We start from the raw sequence: 23,262 nt of genomic DNA on the forward strand, positions 1-23,262 counted from the left end.
GGTCCGGTTCCCTCTGCCCATGCTGTCCCATATGTGACTTTCATATCTACTGGGAACTCCACATCCTGCTCCTCAAAAGACTCTTCTTCCTGGGGCTTCCTTCAGTGATCTTTTAGTCCAAGGGGAAAACCCACTTACACCTATTCTATTCCTCCCCGAACTCCATATTTATCCCTGCTCTTCTCTCTCACTGGCCTGCAGGGGGCGGAGCCTCTTTTCCACCCAGGGATGTGGCCACAGTGAGTGACTTGCACCCAGAGGGTTTACAACCAACTCCAGTTCCAGGGCTCCGATACTCTCTTCTGGTTGCAGATACATGCACAGTGCACTCACGTACATATAGACGAAACACCCATACATATCAAATAAAAGTAAACACATCTTGCCAGGCACCGGTGTGTGCATCTTTAATCCTGCACTCGGGAGGCACAGGCAAGCGGATCTCTGTGAACTTGAGGCCTGCCTGGTTTACAAGTGAGCTCCAGGTCAGCCTGGGCTGCGTGAAATCCTGTCTCAAAATACCAAAGTAATAAATTAATTAAAAATAAATAAAATAAATCTTTGTTTCATTTTTTTTAAAGATTTAATTTATTTATTATATATAAGTACACTGTAGCTGTCGTCAGACACACCAGAAGAGGGCATCAGGTCTCATTACAGATGGTTGTGAGCCACCATGTGGTTGCTGGGATTTGAACTCAGGACCTCCGGAAGAACAGTCACTGCTCTTAACCGCTGAGCCATCTCTCCAGCCCCCGTTTCATTTTTTTCCTTTTATTGGCTATTTTTTTTTTTTAGTATATGTGCTGCCGAAGCGAGCACTTATTGGCTATTTTTTAAATTTACATTTCAAATGTTATCCCCTTTCCTGGTTTCCCCTCCAGAAACCCACTATCCCACCCCCTTCTCCTGCTTCTATGAGGGTGCTCCTCCACCCGCCTGCCTCCCCACTCCCTCCCACCTCCCTGCCCTGACATTCCCCTACACTGGGGCATCAAGCCTTGACAGGACCAAGGACCTCTCCTCCCATTGGTGCCCCACAAGGCCATCTGAGAAGGAAAGCGAAGGGCCATAGGTTTCGTCCCGCATACCTGTGAGACAACTCAAAGGACCAGAGGGCAGAGTGGTGGCTTCTTCCCCTGTCTTCACAGAAATCTCCCCGATGGATGACAGGTCCCTCCCCTACGGGCTCATGGGCAGACAGTCAGATTTAGCTAAACAGCACATGTTGCGCCCAGATTTGCCCTCAAATATGTAAACGTATCCTAATTGGCTGAAAAACAGCATATAAGCTTAGTGTACTAAGCAATAAAGTTAGATCTGGAGCCCGTGCTTGTTTCCAGAGTTCAAACCCCAGGGAATCTTTGTGGGCTCTGCTTTCACTTTGCCCCCGTTTCCCAGCCTCTGTTCCCACACTTGGCTGTCCTGGAACTCGCTCTGTAGAGCAGGCAGGCTGGCCATGAATTTACAGAAATCCACCTGTCTCTGTGTCTCGAGTGCTGGGATTAAAGATGTGCTCCCTGACCACACCAGTTAAAAGGTCTTACCTTCATTTTACAAATGGGGGCAAAGACCTGAGGAGTTGCAACATTCTAACTTTTCAGCTCAGCTCTGTGGCCTCAAACTGTGTAATCTGGCAGTGGTCCGTGCCCAATTTCTGCCAAATCACTCTGCATTTCCTATTGTTCATGGCGTTCCTTTGCTTTTTTTTTTTAATATTAACGTTTTCTTTTTTTTAAGATTTATTTATTATATATAAGTACACTGTAGCTGTCTTCAGATACACCAGATCTCTTTACAGATGGTTGTGAGCCACCATGTGGTTGCTGGGAATTGAACTCATGACCTCTGGAAGAGCAGTCGGGTGCTCTTAACCACTGAGCCACCTCTCCAGCCCGTTCCTTTGCTTCTTATATTCAGTAGCATTCTGTCCTTTGACCGTATTTGTGTTCCCATGTTAGTCAACAGGGCCATATATCCCAGGCTGGCCTTGAACTCACTGCATAGCTGAGGAAGACCTTGAAATTCTGACCCTTCTGCCTCCACTTCCCAAGTTTGAGGACTATAGATGTACACCAGCGTCTCCAGTTTCCGTGGTGCTGGGGATTAAAGGCAAGGGCTTGTGCCTGCTAGTCAAACTCTCCACAGCTGAGCTACACCTCCAGCTTATTAATGAACATGTCTTTTTTGTTGTTTAATCTTTGTGTGCATGTGTGCACATATGTGCATGTTCAGGTATGTGAGTAAGGATGCACATGTACCACACACAGGCAGAGTGAGGATGCACATGTACCACACACAGGCAGAAGTCCCGGAACAATCGCAGTTGTTGGTCCTTGCCTTCTATCTTGTTTGAGACAGCCTGTCTGTTGCTGAGGGCTAGCTGGCCCCTGAGCTAACTTCCAGGGACTCTCCAGTCTCTGCTTTCCGCCTCAGCACTGCTCTGCTGGGACCACAGACATGGGCTACTGGTCCAGGTTTACATGAGTTTTGGGAATCTTCATGTTTACCCGCCTGAGTTATCTCCCCAACCCAATTTGCTTTTTCATTGCTCTGACGAAATGTCCAAGGAAATGGTCTAGGGGAGGGAGGATTGATCTGGGCTCCTGTTTCCAGGATTTCAGTGCCTGGTCAACGGGCTCTATGTCTCTGGGACTCTGGTAAGCAGAGCAATATGGAAAGAAGGAAAGAGGAGTAAGGATGCTCACCTCAGAGGTGCAAGAAGAAGAAAGACAGAGAGAGGAATTGGGGACCAGGTAGACCCTTCACGGGCACAACCCACAACTAAGTCCCACATCCCGAAAATTACAACCGACTGAGAATTGATCCACTGACTCAGTCAGTACCCTGGGACACAGTCACTTCCCAGAAGCCCCACCTCTGCAACGTCTGTACACTGACTGGAGACAAAACATAATTTGGGGAAAAACATTTCATAGTCTGCCCCTAACCTCCCCACAAAGGCCCACAACTCATAACACAAAACGTATTTAGCATCTTTCTTTCTTTTTTGTTGTTTTTATTGCTGCTTGTTTCTTTGTTTCAAGACAGGGTTTCTCTGTGTAACCCTTGCTGTCCTGGAACTTGCTCTGTAGACCAGGCTGGCCTCGAACTCAGAAATTCACTTGTCCCTGCCTCTTGAGTGCTGGGATTAAAGGTGTGATCCACCACCACCCTGCAGAATATTTCCTAAAGTCCTCAAATTCTCACCAGTTCTATGGTACAAGAGCCCAAGTCCAGAGTGTCCTGACACTCTCAGCCAATACCTAGCAATGAGCACTATAAGAATAGAAATAAAAGCTGGAGAGATGGCTCAGGGGTTAAGAGCACTGACTGTTCTTCCAGAGGTCCTGAGTTCAAATCCCAGCAACCACATGGTGGCTCACAACCATCTGTAATGAGATCTGATGCCCTCTTCTGGTGTGTCTGAAGATAGCTACAGTGTACTTATAAACAAACAAATAAATAAATCTTTTAAAAGAAAGAATAGAAATAAAAATAAAAAATATAAGTTACAGACTTCCATGTGATGAGACATAAATATCCCTGTTCCAAAGGGAATGGGAGACACATAAAAATGGAGGCTGGGGTCAAAGCAAGATCCAACACCAGCAGGGGAAACAGCAGATCCTGTACCCTGTGTCTGCTACTGAGGGCATGTGGTGCTATGATGTGGGCTTGGGATGTGGCTTTCCTTGGCAGACATTCCACTGCTGGCATCGCTGACTTCCTGGAGTCACAGCAGCATGGCACCCATTGTCACTGTTTCACCATTGCCCTCCCAGGGGGCTACAAGATTCAGATGCTACCATATACTGTCTCCTGCCTGCACTCCCAGATCTCGAAATCTGTGTGGAAGCATTGGTGACCCCATAACCCTCCCTTCTGTGTGTTGCAAAACTATTATCACATGGCTGACTCCAAGATCTGCCAAAAGCTCTAGCAGGAGCCAGGCCCACTTGGACCACACTGCAGTGGACTCCGGGTGCCTGGATGGCTGTGGGGACAAGTCCCCTGGCAGCCCTGTCTGAGCAGGGGTCCCTGGGGAATCTCTGCTCAAAGAAAAGGTCTTCAACAGAGTTTGTGGCTTTATACTCCAGAGGTAGCTGTGGGATTGTCCAGCCAATCCCTGAGATGTATGTGTGGCTTCTTCTGTATTTTTTTTTCTTTTTTTCTTTTGAGACAGAGACTCATCTACTTCTGCCTCCCGTGTGCTGGAATTAAAAGTTTATGTCACCATTTTTGCTCATGTTTGCCTTTTTTTTTTAAAAGATGGGGTCTCACTATGTAGAGAACAGGCTGGCCTCAAATTCACAGACATTTACATGCATGCATGCCTCTCTGCCTCCTGTGTGCTGGGATTAAAGGCATGTGCCACCACGCCTGGCTATGCCGGGCATCTAGACTATTGCCGCCATTAAAGAAAGCTTCAAGGAGCCCTTCACACTGGTACCTGAGGAAGAAAGTGGGCAATCTCCTTTAACACCAGGAAGCAGTGGGTCTTGTTCTAATTCTGACTCCCAAGTTCAAAATGGTGTAAGGTAAAGTTGATGGCCTAAATACTAAGCAACATTCTATATAACAAACAAACGACAAACAACAAACAACCACATTAAGCAAAGTAAAAGAAAACCTGGCTGGGGAGTTGCCTCAGTCAGGGAGGTGCTTGCTGGCTCCCATGAACTAAATTCCATCCACAGGACCCACGAAGTGGAAGGAGAGAACTGACTCCAAGACTGTCCACGAACCTCCACATCATGGGATGTACACACACACACACACACACACACACACACACACACACACACACACACACAATAAATGGAGAAAAAAAGAGAAGAGACTAAAAGATGATTTGCATCTTTTATCACTGTGGTGGCTGGTTCTGGTTGTCAACTTGACTACAACCGGAATTAACTAAAACCCAAGCAGCTGGCATTTGTGAGAGACTTTTCTCAATTAAGTCATTTGAAACGGGAAGACCCACCTTCAACCTGAGTCACATCTTCTGATGGCCACATATATTAAGGACAAGGAAGGAGAAAGCTTTGCCCTTTGCCTGCTCGCCCTTGCTTGCCAGTCCATCCCTTCACTGGCACTAGAGCCTACTTGTTTGTGATTCCAGCATCTACTGACAACCAGTTGAGACTTCAGCCTCAGGCACTGAACAACTACTGGATGCTTGGCCTTCCATTGGCAGACAGCCATCGTCAGGCCAGTTGGGCCTAAGTCTGTAGGAAATCATACACATCACATACATGGTGCATAAATACTATATTTTTTCATGGTATCAGTTCTTGTCCTCTAGGGAACTGATGCAATCACGCATAAGAGTCAGATCATCACTATATAAAAAATGAACGTCGTGACTATAAAAGAAAAGATTTTCAGTGGAAAATAAAGCAAAGAGATGAGCAAAACAGTCACAGGAAGGTCAAATAACCAGTAAGACAAGAACATATGCCAGTTTTACCCATAGTGGGAGGAACGGCAGAAGTACATAAAAATAGATTTTCTCATGTGTCAGATTGTCAGGCATGCTTTTGTTATATTCATTTAGTGATGTGTGTGTGTGTGTGTGTGTGTGTGTGTGTGTGTGTGTGTGAGAGAGAGAGAGAGAGAGAGAGAGAGAGGTATATGGTATATGTATGTATATGATATGTGTGTGTATGTATATGATATGTGTGTGTGTATGATGTGGGGGGTATGGGTATGTATGGGATGTGTGTGGGTGATGTGTATGTGTGTGTGGTATGTGTATGTATGTGACATGTGTGCATGTGTGTGTGATGTATGTGTGTGTGAGAGAGTGATGTGTATGTACGTATGGTATGTGTATGTATGTGATGTGTGTGTGCATGCATGTGCACATGCCAAGTGTGCATATGTGGAGATCAGGGGACAGCTTGTAGGGGTTGGTTTTCTCCGTCCCCAGGGGGTTCCTGAGGATCAAATTTAGATAGTCAGGCTCCGCAGGAGCACTTTTACCAGCGGAGACATCTTGCCAGCCCAGTTTTTTTTTTTTAAGATTTATTTATTTATTATATATAAGTACACTGTAGCTGTCTTCAGATACACCAGAAGAGGGCATCGGATCTCTTTACAGATGGTTGTGAGCCACCATGTGGTTGCTGGGAATTGAACTCATGACCTCTGAAAGAGCAGTCGGGTGCTCTTAACCGCTGAGCCATCTCTCCAGCCCCGTCCAGCCCAGTTTTGAGGTTGTTTTTTACTGTGTCTGTATGAGACAGACTCACATGGCCCAGGCCTCACACTGGATTTGTAGCTGAGGATGACCCAAATTCCTGAACCCCCCCCCCCCTTCATCTCTCTAGCTCTGGGATTACAGGCATGTGCCACCACTCCAGGCAGGTAAGGCAAAACCAAATGAGCCAAACAGACAAACAAAAGTCACTTTCCTGCAGGGTTTGTAGACTCACAAAACAGAACAGTTCCTTTAGTGAGAAATATCAAACAATATCCAACACTTGTGCTTGATCCAACACTCTGACGTCTAGGCATCTACCCAAAACTAACATCTCCAAACATGAATGAAACAAGAGACTAGGAAAATCACTCACCATGCCATATCATGTCGCTATAACATGGTGGACCTGAGTGGCATATGCCCCGGAAGCCAGTGTGTTGATGGCTTGGTCCTAGTTCCTGCTTTGCTTCTCCTACCATGAATGAGTCTAGATTTTACCACGGGGTAAGGCAATCACAAGCAAATTGTTTTAGTTGGAAAAATTTTATTTTGTCTTTAAATTTTTTTCAATTATAAGTCAGATGTGGTAGCACATGCCTTTAATCCCAGCACTCTGAAGGCAGAGGCAGGTGGATCTTTATGAGTTCAAGGCCAGCCTAGTCTACATAGTGAGCTCCGGGGTCAGCCAGGACTATGTAGAGAGACCTTGTCTTAACTCTTCCTCCCCATCACCATTTAAAAAAAATCACGATTTTATTCTATGCCTGGTAATGTTTTTCCTGCACACATATATGTGCACCTCATGTGTGCCTGGTGCCCGCAGATGCCCAGGGAATGGAGTCACAGACAGTTGTGAGTTACCATGTAGGTGCTGAGAATTGAGCCTGGGTTCTCTGAAGGAGCAGACAGTGTGCTCTTAAGCACTTTGTCATCTCTCCAGCTCCATTGCTGTCTTTAGGAGGTGAAGAGTCACCACTTTTAGTATCCCCAGACTCTTGGCAACTGACGAATTTGGGATGTGAAGAGATATTTGTGGGAGTGGCTCAGCATTTGCTGTCCAGCCTGATGACTTGACTTGGATCCCACGTGATGGAAGAGAGAACCGACTTCTGTCTGTTTAAAGGTGTGTGCCACCACCCTAGGCGTGAGGAGAGACATCTAGAAAACAGGCATCTGGTGTTCCGTTGTCCTAGTGGAGGGGCAGTGACTTTACTAAGGAGAGCCGAAGGAGACAGCTGCTTCTCCCACAGAGTTTGAGCCACGTACTGCTCCTTTGGGGCCACTGTCTCCTGTACCTCCAGAAGGATCTGTTGCTGCTGTCTCTGAACTTTGGGAGGAGTCTGAACAGTAAACCCAACAGGTTCTTGGCCTTCTGGATTGCCGGTTCAAAAATCCATCATTTCATGTGTTTTCAGTAACTACGATTTGGCGGTCTAGAAGTTTCACCGTTTTCCAGAATGTTGCTGCTTTTGTCTCCCTTTCTATCCTCGTGGACTTCTGCTTCTTTAAAGGGAGCCCTTCAATGGTTTTTCATTGGGCTTTCAGGAACAGGTTGAGGTGAGCATCGATCAATCTGTCAATCAATTGGCACCCTTTACTAGTGGCCAGCCCAACACTTAGTCTCTCTCCCCCACTTACCAGTTTGCAAGTTATCCTTTCTTTCTACTCATTTAATGGATCCTCTCTAAAACTTTAATAATGCTGCCTGACGTAAAAAGTAAGGGGCGATCAATGTTCCTATCTTCTCTCTGGACAAAGCAAGGCTGGAGGACGCTCTCACTTTGATCTTTCCTTTCCATTTTCTATATTACTTTGGTTTAATATTTTAGCTCCCCATTGTGCAGTGCCATCATCAATGTGGTGCCTTTTCAGCGACCCCACCTTTGTCATACAGACAGATCCACACACTAAGAATGCTGCGGTGCACTAGACATGCTAAATCACATACGGATGGAACCTGTTAGGTAGAACTACATGAAATTGCCAACATTTGATCATTTTTTTTAGTCATCAGAACTGATTTCATTTGCACAGATCATAAAACAAATATACTTCCAACCATCCTAAACACGTCAACACTAAAGCCATAAGGGGCTGGCAAACAAGAAAGCGTGGCGATGCCTTGCATTCACCCTTCCCAGGTTCATCCAGGAAAACAGAAGCTATTCCATGTGCTTCAAGTGCAAAGTCTTCTGTGCGGAGATGAGGTGTTATAATAGTCAGGGACCCAGGGACTGGCTGAACTGGGTCATGGTAAAGGGTGGAGGGAAGAAGGAGAACTGTAGCTGTAGGAGGCTCTGAATGCAATTGAGGAGAAGAGCGACCGTGACCATGTGTGGATGGAGGCAGGGGTGCTGATTGAAGGTTGGGGGCATTTAAGAGGAAGGACGAAACACTCAGGTATGTGTGTGGGAGCGTGTGGAGGAAGCTTGTAAGAGAAACATTTGGGCTTCCAGGCTTCTCTCCTCAGAAGCCCGGAGAGGAGGGGCGGACAGTGGGGGAGGACTCCTGAGGGGATTAACCCCCTGACACCCAAAGTCCCTGACCCAGATGCAGCTTGCCCGTCCATCTTCAACTGGGCCTGGTTTCTCCAGCTCAATCCAGGAGAGACAGGAGGGTCTGTAACCCTGTAATTACTGACTCTTCTCAGGCTGTCACAGTGGCCATGGTGGGACAGGGAAGGCTAGCCCAGGCTCTAGCCAGCCCTGGACAATGTTCCTCTGGCTGGATGGCTAGTGCAGAAGGGGCTGGGGAGTTGAGTAAAGGCAGGGCCCTTAGTGGACAAACAAGTAGTGTCTATTGGCAGGCCAGTCAGCAAGTAAGTGAGGCGGTTGGTGGTCACAGGATTGTGAGTTCTGCCCACTCTTAGTAAAGGCTCCAGGGAGCCACTTGTCTACTGGGGCAGCCTCCTGAGGTTGGGGGAGCTTATTAACCCCGACAGCACCAGGAAAAGGGAAAAAGGCGAGTGCTAGTAGTCAGCTGAGGTCATCCTTCTTTGAACCTCCACGTGGTGTTTGCTCAGAGGAGTTTTTGTCAGACTCCCTGACGCCTAGCGTATAAAACAGAATGTCTGCTCTCTGTGCCCAGAATTGAGCAGGTGAGCTTGCATGGCATGGGGATGGTGGGGGTGGGGTGAGGGTGGCGGCTAACAGAATGCCCGCCGGGTTATCAGCCCTGAAATGGGCTTGGGAGCAGGAAGACAGGCAAACAAAGGGAACTAGACTGCACTGAGGTGGATGGGTAATCTCTGTAGGGCAGCCTGTGTTCCAGGCTCGCTACTTTGTGACAGAGGTAAGGAGGTTGTCTGAGGAAGACATCTCTTCCCTCCAGTCCCACCCTCCCCTCTCAAGTGCCTAGTTAAGTTCTCTGGAGCTACACACTGGGGAAGGGTTGTCAGGATTTGAGGCAGACAGCCCCAGAACAGGCTTCCCAGATCCAGTCCCTTGCCTTGTCTCTCCTCCTGACCTACCTTCCTTCTCAGAGAGCATCGTGGAAAGCATGGCTGCCGTCATCACCTGGGCACTCGCCCTCCTCTCAGGTGGGTCTTCCGGCTGACTTGGGTGTGGTCTTGGAATGGAGGATGGGCTGAGGGGCCTGGCTCTTAACTGTCTCATCCTCTCTGCAGTGTTTGCAACTGTACAGGCGAGGAAGAGCTTCTGGGAGTACTTCGGCCAGAACAGCCAGGGCAAAGGCATGATGGGCCAGCAGCAGAAGCTGGCACAGGAGTAAGTAGCCTGGGCAACGGTGCTGTGAGGGTACGAGACAGCGCTACTGTGGAATGATTCCTCAGCTCCGTAGTTAACACAGAGCTCCACTGAGGGATAGAATGGCAAGGTGGTGTGACTATTGGCATGCGTATGACACCTTCTTGGATGGGGTGACAGCTTCTTGGATGGTGCTGTAAGGCCAAATGCCTTTTTGTGCCCTGAATGTAATGATGCAGTTGGTTGGGGTCAGGACTAAAGACCCTAGCTCTGGAGCCATTCTTCCTGCCCTGGTTTCTGCAGAGTATTGGTGTCCTACAGCGATAGGGCAAGGGAGATTTCAAGGCTAGCCGTCTAATGGCCTGGTTCTGTCTTTCTCCTTCTCCAGGAGCCTGAAAGGTAGCTTGGAGCAAGACCTCTACAATATGAACAATTTCCTAGAAAAGCTGGGACCCTTGAGAGAGCCTGGGAAGGAGCCTCCTCGGCTGGCACAGGATCCAGAAGGCATTCGGAAGCAGTTGCAGCAAGAGCTGGAGGAAGTGAGCACACGCCTGGAGCCCTACATGGCTGCAAAGCACCAGCAGGTCGGCTGGAACCTGGAGGGCTTGAGGCAGCAGTTGAAACCCTACACGGTCGAGCTGATGGAGCAGGTAGGCCTGAGCGTGCAGGATCTGCAAGAACAGCTGCGCATGGTGGGAAAAGGCACCAAGGCCCAGCTCCTGGGGGGCGTGGATGAGGCGATGAGCCTGCTGCAGGATATGCAAAGTCGAGTGCTGCACCATACGGACCGAGTCAAAGAACTCTTCCACCCTTATGCAGAACGCTTGGTGACTGGAATTGGGCACCATGTGCAGGAGCTGCACCGGAGTGTTGCTCCTCACGCAGTTGCCAGCCCCGCGAGACTCAGTCGCTGCGTGCAGACCCTGTCCCACAAACTCACACGTAAGGCGAAGGACTTGCACACCAGCATCCAACGCAACCTGGATCAGCTGCGAGATGAGCTCAGTACCTTCATCCGTGTCAGCACAGACGGGGCAGACAACAGAGACTCCCTGGACCCTCAAGCTCTCTCTGACGAGGTCCGCCAGAGACTCCAGGCTTTTCGACATGACACCTACCTGCAGATCGCTGCATTCACTCAGGCCATTGACCAGGAGACCGAGGAAATCCAGCACCAGCTGGCACCACCCCCGCCTAGCCACAGCGCCTTCGCTCCAGAGTTGGGACACTCAGACAGTAATAAGGCCCTGAGCAGACTGCAGAGCCGGCTGGACGACCTCTGGGAAGATATTGCCTATGGCCTTCATGACCAGGGCCATAGTCAGAATAACCCTGAGGGTCACTCAGGTTAACTCTGCAGCTCGTTGTCTGGACCCTGAGCCTTCAGCATGGCCTAATAGGCAGAGGGTGGAGGGTCCTGCATACTATTGGCGAGGCCACCAAAGGTGCTGCTGCCCCAACCTGTCCGGCCTCCTCAACTCCCCCACTCAGGTGCATTACACTCAGTAGGTTTGGCAAACACAGCTTCTGGTGCTCATTTGGGATCCTAAGGAGCAAGAGTGGGGTGAAGGGAGTGGGGAGATGGTGTGCGGGGGAGACTGACTGCAAGCCAGTACTTGACCGTTGCTAGAAACCTGTGTCACTACAACCTGGAGCCCGGCTCCTATTACTTCATGCCTGATGGTCGCTGTTATAGTCGGTCTACAGAGGGGAACTCCTGTCTCCCCAGGGTTGTCATGACAGCCTTTGTTGGAAGAGAGCAGGAGAACATGACACGTATGATGGAGTGTGTACATCCCTGCCAGTGGTCCTGCTGGGGGAATCAGTGATGGGATAAATGTGTGCATCCCTGCAGTGGTCCTGCTGGGGGATCAGTGATGGGATGGGGCAGAGCCCCTATTTCCTTAGAGAACTCTAACCCAAATAAGGAACTGAGCCCTCTGCAGTGAGGGCTTCTGAAAACCCTGTACATAGCAAACTGTGTGCCCTCTTCATCATGCAGTCCCCACCTCCTGATTCTCGGGATGGAACTGACTTTTGGTTGGAATGAAATAGACGCTCATGATGGAACTTTGCTGGTCTGGTGTGACTCTCATTGGGCCATGTCTGAGAGCAACTGCCTTCCCTCCGCCCCAGAACATACCCACCATCCACTCATACTCCTTGCTTGCCCTTTCTGTCTCTTTTCCACTCTGGGTGAGTTCTGTCGTAGGACTCCTGGCTATACAATAGCTGTCACGTTTGGCGGGTAGGGTAGGCTGTCTTGTTCCATTAAAGGACAGTGTGCATGCTGTCACTGGAGAAGCATGCCCTGATCCTCTTACCCTTGGTCCTGTGTTCCAGATTCTACATGCCTTCTCTCTCTCTCTCTCTCTCTCTCTCTCTCTCTCTCTCTCTCTCTCTCTCTCTCTCTCACACACACACACACACACACACACACACACACACACACACACGCGCGCGCGCGCGCGCGCGCCTGGGACACATTATATAAATAAGGTTAGTCTTAAATGACTAGAAATCTACTTGCCTCTGTCTCCTAAGTGCTAGGATTAACAACACGCTCAGAGACCTAAAAACTCTTAACTCTCTTGTATACACACTCACTCAGCTATCAAAGATCATCTGGCAAAGACACAAGAATGGTGTTGGGGGAAGGGTGAGAGGGGAGAAAAGCAGGGTCGGGGGTGGAGGGTGTGTGTGGAGCACAAACACTTCTTCCTATATTTCTCTGCCCTGCCCAGCACCCTTTCTTCCCAGCTCAGCCTGCCCTGCACAGGATTCTTGATACCTCCCCACCTCAGATCCAGTATGAAGCTGGGCTCCACGTAACTACACATTATTATCCTCCATATTGGAGATACAGCCAGTTTCAGTCATGGAACTGGGGTGTGGTCCAAGACATGGAGAGGAAGTGCTAGAAAGGAAACATGAAAGAAACCGATAAAGTAGGGTATTTTGTTTGGAAACAAGGAGAGATAAGACAGTGAATACGGTGGGGATGAGAAGCAGTAAAAAGAAGGGCTGTGTGCATTTAGTGTTATGGGACGGTGCTTAAGAGGGCTGAAATGAGGAGCTGGGGGGTGTGGATAAAAGGCAGGGAGGGGAGAAGCTAGATAACAGGAGCGGGGACCCAGGCAAGGTCTGGCCAGTTTTGAGGGTACAGCCAAGGCAAGCCGGTACCCTTGTCCTCGGCCATTTTACATAGACCTGGGGACAAACAGGCTGCCCGTGTGGAGGAACCACAACCAGCAAGCCAAGCACTGAATTGGATCCAAGCGGCCGGGTCTTATCTGGCACGGAAGTACAGCCCAGGAACCGGAAATCTTTGTCAGAGACTGACCTAGGAAGCGCAGGGTCTGCGGCCTCTTTAAGAAGGGGCGGGAACAGCGGCTGAAGGAAGTGAGGCTGCGGGGCCACGGAAGCCGGAAGCTTTCACTCGAGTAGCGCGTGGGGTAATGTCGGCCAGCGGGGCTGTGCAGCCCGGACCTCCGGGGGCTGCCGTCGGCCCCTCGCCCACCGCGGCTGCGTTATCAGACACCGGACCTTTGTTCCGGCCCCTCAGCGCCGAGGATGAGGAGCAGCAGCCCACTGAGATCGAGTCACTGTGCATGAACTGTTACCGGAACGTGAGTCTGAGGCCGAGGGACCACCCAGCCGTGCACCCAGAGGCAGCTCTGGCGTACAGGGTGCAGACTAGTTGAAGTCATTCTCCCCAACTCTGCTTCTGCTTCCTTAGGGCACGACGCGACTTCTGCTCACTAAGATCCCCTTCTTTAGAGAAATAATCGTGAGCTCCTTTTCCTGTGAGCACTGTGGCTGGAACAACACCGAGATCCAGTCAGCAGGAAGGATCCAGGACCAAGGAGTGCGCTACACCTTGACCGTTAAGGGCCAAGAGGTGAGCATAGACCAGAGAAGGTACCCTACGGTTTCAGAGAGAACAATTACTCTAGTCCGGACCATCGGAACTTCATCAGACCTGTGGCCAAGCCCTTAGTGCCCTCCTTTGGCAGTAGTATCGGTGGTGCTGGCCTCTGTTCAGCTGCTTTGAGTGGTGAATGTGCTTTGCGAATTTTGTGGGAGTGATGGAATGAGTGAGCAGGACTTTGTGGGTGGTGTTCTTACCTTGTAGGTAGTCAAGCTGACACGATATGCACTCTCTAGAAGTAGTCTGGCGTCTTCTGAATGGAAGGTGGGAAGGAGAAACATCTGGTTGGCATCTGATGGAGAGATGGTCAGGTTACTTCCCAAGCTATATTGCTGACCTCTTTCACTAGAACGGTTTCCTTTCCGTCCAGGACATGAACAGAGAAGTGGTGAAGACAGACTCAGCCACCACAAGGATCCCCGAGCTGGATTTTGAAATTCCAGCTTTCAGCCAGAAGGGAGGTGAGTTTTAATGTCAGGTATGAGAGCCGTTCACACATGGCTGAAATGTTTCCTACTTTCTTGCAAAGCCTGGTGTCAGGTCAGGCCTAGTGGCTTGTGTTTGACCATGTACTTTTTTATAATGGGTTTTTCATGCTTTAATGTGAGTAGAAAGTTACAGTAAACTCTCGAGTCCCAGTAAGACGGGCCGTGGTGTGCTTGGTTTAGAACTGATGAGGAGCTGGAGAGATGGCTCAGTGGTTAAGAGCACTGACTGCTCTTCCAGAGGTCCTGAGTTCAATTCCCAGCAACCACATGGTGGCTCACAACCATCTGTAAAGGGATTCAATGCCCTCTTCTGGTGTATCTGGAGACAGTGACATGTACTTATATACATAGAACTGATGAGGAAGAGAAGACCTGCGGAGTTGAGGTAAAGTGCTGAGGGTCACGCTAGCATTCACTTGTCGTACATTTCGTTCACAAGCTCTGACCACTGTGGAAGGACTCATAAGCCGCGCAATCTTGGGCCTGGAACAGGACCAGCCGACACGACGGGTGAGCAGGGATGAGCAGGGATGAGCAGGGATTTTTATCCAATCGTAGCAATCAAGGGGTCATTAAAGTTTGTGCCCAAATAGAGTCAGATTTCTATGTAGTTCAAACTGCATCGGACCACATGCTGGGGAACTTTTTGACAGAGCACATACAGGAGCTAGTTCTCCATGTTGTCCTGTCCCGTCCCGTGTCCTGGTACGCACCCCCCACACCCTCCCTTACACTCATGCCTCGCTTCAGATAATGTAAAGTTACCTTAGAAGAGTCTTTGGGTTATCTACAGCTTCCTGAGTATTCTTTTATATCAATACTTATTGTTATAGAAATAATATAATTGCACATACCGACAGTCGTCTCTAACTGGCTAGAGAGGCATAACGGAATTTGGATTTTCGAAGGAATTTATTTCTTGTCATGTGCCTGTGTGGGGTGTGATTCATACGTGATGGCAGATGGGTCTGTAGGCCAGAAGCAACAGCTCCCCATGGAGACAGAGATAACAGTGAAGCGACAGGATAAATAAGAAAATAAGTCCCACCTCCATGGCAGCATCATTTATAAACTTCAGATGTGCTTCTCGTGTCTCACTGTGAAATCTGGGTCCCCGAGCTCCCGTTTTAAGATGGATCTTAAGCATCTGACAGAAGTGACGCAGCTGTCAGAGGGTTGGGGCATGAGGCGTACTGCCCAGTCCTCAGTTTTCATTCTGTTCCTGGTAGGCAATGGAAGGTGCTATAGCCGAAAGAATTGATGAGTTCATTGGCAAACTGAAGGACCTAAAGCAAATGGCTTCCCCGTTCACGCTGGTAAGTACTGAGCGACTGCAGCTGCTCTCAATGTCAGGAGGGAGGGGAGTCCATTGACGCTGACTGGTGCCTGTAACCACGGAGCTTGGCGAGTGGAGGCAAGAAGATCAAGCAAGGGTTTGGACTCATCTTTGACTTCATAGCAAGGTCTAGGCCAGGCTGGGCTACCCTGAAGCCCAGTCTCAAAATACAAAAACCTGACCATTATTTTTCTAGTGTGGTCTGGTACTGGATGGAAGTTCTTTTTTTTTTTTTTTTTCTTTTTTTCGGAGCTGGGGACCGAACCCAGGGCCTTGTGCTCGCTAGGCAAGCGCTCTACCGCTGAGCTAAATCCCCAACCCCTGGATGGAAGTTCTATATAGTTTGCTTTCTCTTTCCTCTCTTATCTGTTAGATCATTGATGATCCCTCGGGAAACAGCTTTGTAGAAAACCCACACGCTCCTCAAAAAGATAGCGCCTTGGTGATCACATACTACGACCGGACCCCACAGCAAGCTGAGATGCTGGGGCTCCAAGTAAGTGGACTGACTGAGTCAGAGGAGTGCTCTGGACTTGTCCTGTGTTCTGGGTTGCCTGAAGTCACTAAAGTCACTTTGCTATTGCTGCCACCACCACCTAGTGCATCCTGTCACGGGCCTCTCATCAAGTTCACCATGAATCGTAAGCTCATATTACGGTTCATGGTGAACGCCGTGTAGCAGGTGTCAGTCACAGGAACCCAGCCTTGAGCCCTGTCTTTCCCTTGACTGGGGATTTGCTTTGGCTTCTCTATCTGTGCATCCTATGAGTTGGTACCTTATAGGGAACAAAGGCATCCTCTCCCTCTTTGGGTATGGCAGGGTGTTGGGGAGGCTGAGGTCTATCTGCCAACTTGTGGTTTGTGCCTCTCTTGTTTTAGGCAGAAGCACCAGAAGAGAAGTCGGAAGAGGAAGACCTTAGAAACGAAGTGCGTGGTGTTGGCTCCCATGGAACACGTAGTGGGGTTATGGGTTGAGTCTGATGAGTATCCAGTGTGTCACTGTCACAGCTCACGTGGGTAACCACCAGCGGAATGTCTCAGCTCGAATGGGCGGGAGTGCTCAGTCTGTGCCCTGTATTATGTTGTAGGTGCTCCAGTTCAACACAAACTGCCCAGAGTGCAACGCCCCCGCTCAGACCAACATGAAGCTTGTCCGTATCTTTCATCAATCAATTGGGTTGTTCTTCAGCCGACTCAGGCATGAGTATTATATTACAGATGGGAGCCTTCCCTTCAGGGAAAGCCAGTGCTTCATCCTCAGTGGTGAGGATGAACCTTTGATGAGACTACATGCTACATGCCTGGGCTTCTGGGTGTGGCCAGGTCTTCATGTTTGTGAACACAAGACCTGTTTATTGTAGTCTTGGGCAACATCTCTTTGTGTGGAAGAGGGAGTGGTTTTGCTCTCCTTGAAGCAGAGACTTCTTTAACTCCATCTTCCAGAAATCCCCCACTTTAAAGAGGTTATCATCATGGCCACCAACTGTGAGAGGTGTGGGCATCGGACTAATGAGGTGGGTGGGCTCCATTGCTGGGGAAGAAGATTGGCATAAGGGCAACGCCTTGGTAGCAGTCCGCCAGCTTCGTGGATCTACTTGAGGATGGGCATAAGCTGTCATTGGGCGTTTGGGCGTGGGGGGTGCTTAGTGTTGGGGAGGAGACACTGAAGGAGCTGAGAATTAGCCTAGAGAGAAGTCGGGAATACAAGATTACAAGATGGATGGAAAGCTGACCTCGTGGAAGGGGCTATGGTTGCTTAGAGACCTGAATGTTAGACGGATCGTGAGTGACTCAGTGAAAAACTGGAGAGCCGTCGGGAATCAATTGGTGGCTGCTGTGTAGGTTGTAAGCCCTCCTTCCCCAAGCGAATTGAGAATAAGCGGATTAGAGTTACTTTTGGTTGGGGGAACAGTGGACAGCAAACCCCCACTTTAAAGAGGTTATCATCATGGCCACCAACTGTGAGAGGTGTGGGCATCGGACTAATGAGGTGGGTGGGCTCCATTGCTGGGGAAGAAGATTGGCATAAGGGCAACGCCTTGGTAGCAGTCCGCCAGCTTCGTGGATCTACTTGAGGATGGGCATAAGCTGTCATGGGGCATCATGCAGACTAGGCAAGTGCTCTGTCAGCGGGCTACGACCTAGCCCTGATTGAATTCTTAGACCAGGACAGCCAACAGTGATGGGCTGGAATGCCTACAAGTTTCCTTCAACCCTGACAGTCCCAGTTTTGTTTTTGTTTTTTTAAGGTATAGTCAGGGTTTCTTGGCAATTCAGCCTCAATTTGGCGTGCTCCCAGGGCTGAGCACGGTGTCCCTGTGGACTCTTGAAGTGTTTTGTTTCCATCACCGATGGATGCCCTTGCTGGATTAGAAGGCTGGCGTGGGAAGCCGAGCAAAGTCTTTCTGGTACCAGGTGAAGCCTGGGGTCTTCTCTGGGGCTGCTCTTGACCGTCATTTCCGCAGGTGAAGTCTGGAGGAGCTGTAGAACCTTTGGGTACCAGGATTACCCTCCACATCACAGATCCCTCAGACATGACCAGAGACCTCCTCAAGGTAGCGGCCTACTTGGAAAATAGCTGTCGTCATACAGCTGCTTCTATCTAGAGGGAATGACCTTCTTAGTGTTTAAGAACACAAGGAACCCCATAACTCCCCTGGGCTCAAGTGACCCTCAGGAGTCCCTCCATGATTGGGATTACAGACGCAGAAGGTGGCCATAATCTTCCTGAGCAATGACTTGGCTGCGTTTAGTTTCCACTGACTGTATAGGCTCCTCTCTGGCCCTAATGACTAGGTCGGGTAGCTTGGACCTGTGACTCAGTTTCAGTTTACTATGCTAGTTTCGTGTTGGTTCAGATGGGGGAGGGAGTTCCTGGCTTTTTAGTAAACTAGCTTTCTAACTTTGTCCTCAAACTGTCACTGGTTTTTAATTTGGTTGGCTTTCTTTGTTCCTAGTTTAAGTCAGTTTGTCTCTGTCCATCTTTCTGGTGCTATGTAATACTAGACAAGGGCTCTTGGATGAAGCTAGACTGCCATCCTGTGATTTAATTCTTAATTTTTCTTATAGTCTGAGACCTGTAGTGTAGAAATCCCAGAGCTCGAGTTTGAACTGGGAATGGCTGTACTTGGGGGCAAGTTCACCACTCTCGAAGGACTGCTGAAAGACATCCGAGAATTGGTGAGTGCAGGGTGTGGAATATAGCTTCTGTAGCATTTTGGCAGGGGAGGATAACACAGTTTCTCCAGTACAATGACACAGACCTCCAGTTCCAGCACTTGAGAAGCTAGGGCAAGAAGATTGAGGCCCTACCTCAGCTGCCCCTACCAAAAGAAAAATTCAGTTTTGCCGCTTATAACTGGGGGTTCTTTGCCTTAAAGCTGGCTCAAGAGATTGAAGTATCGATTATGAAGAGAAGTTGCTTATAGGAATTTTAATGGAAATTCTCAAGGCTAACAGCGGGGCAGTATCGTTATTTTGTGATCTTAAGTCATTTATCTCATTACAAATAGGAGAGGGTCTTTTTGGCATCTATAGTAAATATGTGAAGACTTTTCTTGTCGGTATTTTCTGAACAGTAGTGCATAATTCTATTAGATCTTATAAGTTTATTTTATTTATTTATTTGAGAGATGGCTTTGCCATGTAGTTGAGGCTAGCCTCGAGTTCCCTGTCCACCTGCCTCAGCCTTCCATGTGCTGGTACTGCAGGCTACTGTATAACTGTGCCTGGCTTCTCTTTGTAGGTTGTACATTGTGTTTCTTTTCCACATTGGGATTAGATATTGTAAGAACTCTTCTGGAGTCCATTTTCTATTATTGTCAGTTTCCTTCTTGGCAAAGCCGCCTCAAACATCTTCTATCCTGTTCTCTACCACCTTCCTCCCCTCCCCTAAGTCAGCAAGGCATTGTGGGAAATGGAGACCTGGCTTCTCCGACTGGGCGCCCACTGCTCCCACCCCTGGTTTGTGGTTGAGCATAATGACCCATAGAGTCGGTGTTGTGGTAATTTAATTGTTGTGTGCTGCAGGTAACCAAAAACCCATTCACGCTGGGCGACAGCTCCAATCCTGACCAGTCAGAGAAACTGCAGGAGTTTAGCCAGAAGTTGGGCCAGGTAAGAGGCCCCAGGCCATTTCTGTAATCCTAATTTCCCTAATCTAACCTGGATTGCCTCTGGTCTGGCAGCCTCAGCTCCTTCCTTCTAGGGTCATTGTAAGAGTTACCTGATAAGTCCTCCTCTCTCCTGTAGATCATCGAGGGCAGGATGAAAGCCCACTTTATCATGAATGATCCAGCAGGAAACAGTTACCTGCAGGTATGTTAGTTAGGCCTTCCTCGTGGATCTGTGGAGATGTAGTTTCTGAACTTAATAGAATTTGCATGCGGGGTTGGGGATTTAGCTCAGTGGTAGAGCGCTTGCCTAGGAAGCGCAAGGCCCTGGGTTCGGTCCCCAGCTCCGAGAAAAAAGAACCAAAAAAAAAAAAAAAAAAAGAATTTGCATGCTAGCCCTTAACAAGGAAGGCCTGGCTTCTAAGTCTTTAATTAGGACTTTGGGCAGGACTTGGAAGGTAAGGAAGAAAGGGGAAGGGGGTGGTAGTGGGATTTCAAGTGTGTGTAACAAAGGCAAATAGGCCAGACCTAGTGCCGGCCTGCAATCTTAGGTACTCAGGAGACCATGAGGATGGAAAGTTCAAGACCAGCCTGTGCAATTTATCAGGACTCTGTCTTAAGATAAAATAGTGTGAGTGAAGAAAGAGCCAAGAGTATATGTAGTGTCTGCCTGGTGGCGTGCTCAGCGCCCTAGGCATAAGAAAGTGGGATCTTTTCTTCCTGGGTCTGCTTGTCTTGTTCTTATTCTTGCCCTCAGCATTGGATTTCCGTTCTGCATCTCTGACTATGAAGTAAGGAGCAATAGGGACCTGTCTGGAGGTCAGGACAGGAAAGCTGAGAAGTATTAGGCTGACTGGGCAAGCAGGCATCTAGCAATTGATATATATGAAATACAGCAAAACTTTGTTGTTGGTTGAGGTGTTCGGCTTGAACCTGGGTCCTTACTTTAGTATTAATGAGTGCCGATGGCCATGGCAAAACTGGCCTAATGTATTTACATCATGAAGACTTGTAGTTCTCTCTCTTCCACACCCACCTTTTTTAATTTTCTTTCCTTTTTTCCTTTTTTTTCTCTCTCTCCTTTCTTTCTTTCTTTCTTTCTTTTTTTTTTTTTTTTTTTTTTTTTGAGACAAGTCTTTGTTATGCAGCCTGGCTGGCTTTGAACTTGGAACCTTTCTGCTTCAGTCTCCATAGTGCTGGGATTATAAGCAATCACCAGCTTTGGCTACATTTTTATAGGAAGGCCCGTATATAAAAGTGATTAGAACTGGGGGATTAAATACTTGTATACCATGTACAGTGGCTTGGGTTTGCTACTAGTACACACACACACACACAGACACACACAGACACACACAGACACTCACACTCACACACACTTTTGTAGACTATGTAGTCATGGGCTCTAGAGACCCCACAAATCCTACGTAGTTCTAGGAGATTGAGAGTTAGCAGTGGAGGGGATGGCGGGATGCACGGGCGCTGATTGTCCCCCTTGGCCCTGCAGAACGTGTATGCACCTGAAGATGACCCGGAGATGAAGGTAGAGCGGTACAAGCGCTCCTTTGACCAAAATGAGGAGCTCGGCCTCAATGACATGAAGACAGAGGGCTATGAGGCAGACCTGGCCCCACAGCGGTAGCAGTGGGCAGCCCACAGGCCAGCTGCAGGGCACTCACACTGCAGGGTTCTTTGTTACTGTTGGAGAAGGCTGAGTGTTCAAGCCCTCCTCCGTGGTGAGGAGGAAACCACCTGAGTTAGAAATCTAAGCACACGAGGTTAGCAGCTGACAATGATGCGGCTGCAGGCCTACTGTGCTTCTTGACCTTCCTTTGGCGGTTTTAAGTCAGTGTGAGAAGAACGCCACAAACACCATGCGTCTGCCATCACCTTTTGTCTGTCAGCTCTCTGGCCTCCAGTGCTGGACCTTTGAAGTCTGAAGTGTGGAGAAGCGAAATACAAGTTGCAGCTGGCTTTGGGCTTATGCAGTGCTAACTTTCAGCATAGAAGAATGACTGAGGGCAGGCACAGGTAAAGGAGCTTACATTAAAGTGATGGCTTTTAAACAACACCTGCCTCGGCATTTGTGTCCTTCCTGAATACCATGGTGTTAGAGCCCAGCTGCCTAAGTTGGGTCACACTGAGTCACACACACCTGCAGTCCCAGCATGGAGGATAGCTTGAGCCATAGTGAGATTCTGTCTAAATGAAAAGAAAATAGGAAAAAAAATTAGTTTCCCAAACAAATCTTCAGGTGGCTGCTGTCACTGGGCTGTCAGAGGCAGCATTTCAGTTACTCCAACAGACCATCGTGCCTGCTCTGAGCCCGGCACACGTGTGGAGTCCAGCTGTTCTCATGCATCTTAAAGTAGTCTGGAAAGCAGGGTGGCACATACCTTAATCCCAGCAGAAGCAGGCGGGTCTTTGGGCCAATCTGGTCTACAGAGCAAGTTCCAGGACAGCCTGGGCTACGTGGAGAAACCCTGTTTTGAGACAAAACAAATCAGACTGGATAACCTGCAGCACCCGTGGTTGGCCCCTGCTAGCAAAAACCAGAGCCGGGCAGTATGAAGATGTATGGGTTCCTGTACTTAAACAAACTTAGCATCTATGAAGGAGGCTAATAAAACTGATGGCCATGTCATGGTTTATACATAGTCCTGCTACTTGGGAAACTGGGGAAGAAGGGAAACAAATTTAGGGGCAGCCTGGGCAATTTAATTTAGTAAGGTGTTCAACATTCAAAAAGGGGTGGGGATGAATTTATCCTATAGAACTCTTGCCTACCATGTGTGAAAGGGCTTGGGTTTAATCCTCAGCACCAGATGAAGAAAAAACAGTTGTGAGCGTTAAGTGAGTCACAAACACTTAAGTCTATAGAAGAAAGGCTAGAATCTTCCTAGCTTTCTTTTCTTTGTCGCTGAATCCATGTCGTCTTCACTGGGAAGATTCCACATCATTTTCTTGAGAGACAATACCAAAGGTGAGAAGGTCAGTACAGGTTTGATAAAAACCTATCAAATTTTCATAGTCACAATACTAGGGATGGAGTTTGACTTCCCCTAAGTGGTACCTGGAAGCCTGTTCCAGACTTCCCACCAAAGGTATTTATACCATTAAAAGTGGTTTAGATAAACTAATAAACTGGACACTAGGAACGTTTGGCACAGCATTCATTACTAAGGCACTGATCAAGAATTTGCCACTAGTGGTATAGCTATGATAGTTCCCACAATCATACAGGTGTTCTTTCTTACTCTGGCGCTGAAGCCGCCAGCGCAGGATCTTGTGACATCAGCTTGTGGCTTCTCAGCAGGGGTAGTGTGGGCTGCTGGCTGTTTCACGGATGCGTCGTCACAGGAAAGCCTAACCAGTTTGAGATCCATGCATGTGAGCTCGCCAAAGCTCACACCTAACAACCCAGAAGTTCAAAATGCCACCGTCCTAAAACTTCCGCTGCTGGCTCCACCTCTACCGTTTCGC

At 48.7% G+C, this 23,262-nt stretch overlaps 2 protein-coding genes and 1 non-coding gene across 10 annotated transcripts; 2 read left to right on the forward strand and 1 right to left on the reverse strand.

Annotated features, from left to right (window-relative positions):
* Positions 1–8,767: 8,767 nt before the first annotated feature.
* On the forward strand, positions 8,768–11,982 carry Apoa5 (apolipoprotein A5). 6 transcript variants are annotated; one of them, XR_015626333.1, is made up of 5 exons: positions 9,294–9,499; positions 9,690–9,746; positions 9,834–9,933; positions 10,301–11,716; positions 11,768–11,982. XR_015626333.1 is itself a non-coding variant. In XM_087560237.1 (5 exons), the coding sequence occupies exons 1-5, from the start codon at positions 9,445–9,447 to the stop codon at positions 10,741–10,743; spliced, it is 486 nt and encodes a 161-aa protein (XP_087416363.1). In that variant the 5' UTR covers positions 9,294–9,444; the 3' UTR covers positions 10,744–11,982.
* A 1,355-nt stretch (positions 11,983–13,337) lies between these two features.
* Zpr1 (ZPR1 zinc finger) lies at positions 13,338–22,904 on the forward strand. The gene is given in 14 exon segments (NM_001137646.1): positions 13,338–13,541; positions 13,652–13,813; positions 14,214–14,304; positions 14,771–14,841; positions 15,561–15,647; positions 16,041–16,163; positions 16,547–16,594; positions 16,756–16,822; positions 17,111–17,181; positions 18,133–18,222; positions 18,737–18,847; positions 19,697–19,783; positions 19,919–19,984; positions 21,287–22,904. Coding segments are annotated over 14 exon segments (1,380 nt in total). The 5' UTR covers positions 13,338–13,370; the 3' UTR covers positions 21,422–22,904.
* LOC134480162 (uncharacterized) lies at positions 15,225–23,246 on the reverse strand. Of its 3 annotated transcripts, XR_015627630.1 has the most exons (5): positions 23,037–23,246; positions 22,567–22,742; positions 22,176–22,262; positions 21,935–21,981; positions 15,225–18,269 (listed from the first exon to the last, which is right to left on the reverse strand). It is a non-coding gene; the product is annotated as an uncharacterized LOC134480162 (transcript). The 3 variants fall into 3 exon arrangements; XR_015627629.1 differs by lacking the exon at positions 22,567–22,742; XR_015627628.1 differs by lacking the exon at positions 15,225–18,269 and having other exon boundaries at positions 19,086–21,981.
* Positions 23,247–23,262: the final 16 nt, after the last annotated feature.

The sequence above is a fragment of the Rattus norvegicus genome, chromosome 8, assembly GCF_021556685.1.
Source record: "Rattus norvegicus strain SHRSP/BbbUtx chromosome 8, alternate assembly SHRSP_T2T, whole genome shotgun sequence".
NCBI lineage: Eukaryota > Metazoa > Chordata > Mammalia > Rodentia > Muridae > Rattus > Rattus norvegicus.

Bases quoted from the DNA above. Each gene is read 5' to 3' on its own strand.
- Apoa5 (XM_087560235.1), top strand. From the start codon at position 9,445: ATGGGTAATCTCTGTAGGGCAGCCTGTGTTCCAGGCTCGCTACTTTGT. The intron at 9,747-9,833 runs GTGGGTCTTCCG...TCCTCTCTGCAG, and splicing joins GGCACTCGCCCTCCTCTCAG to TGTTTGCAACTGTACAGGCG. The intron at 9,934-10,300 runs GTAAGTAGCCTG...CTCCTTCTCCAG, and splicing joins CAGCAGAAGCTGGCACAGGA to GAGCCTGAAAGGTAGCTTGG.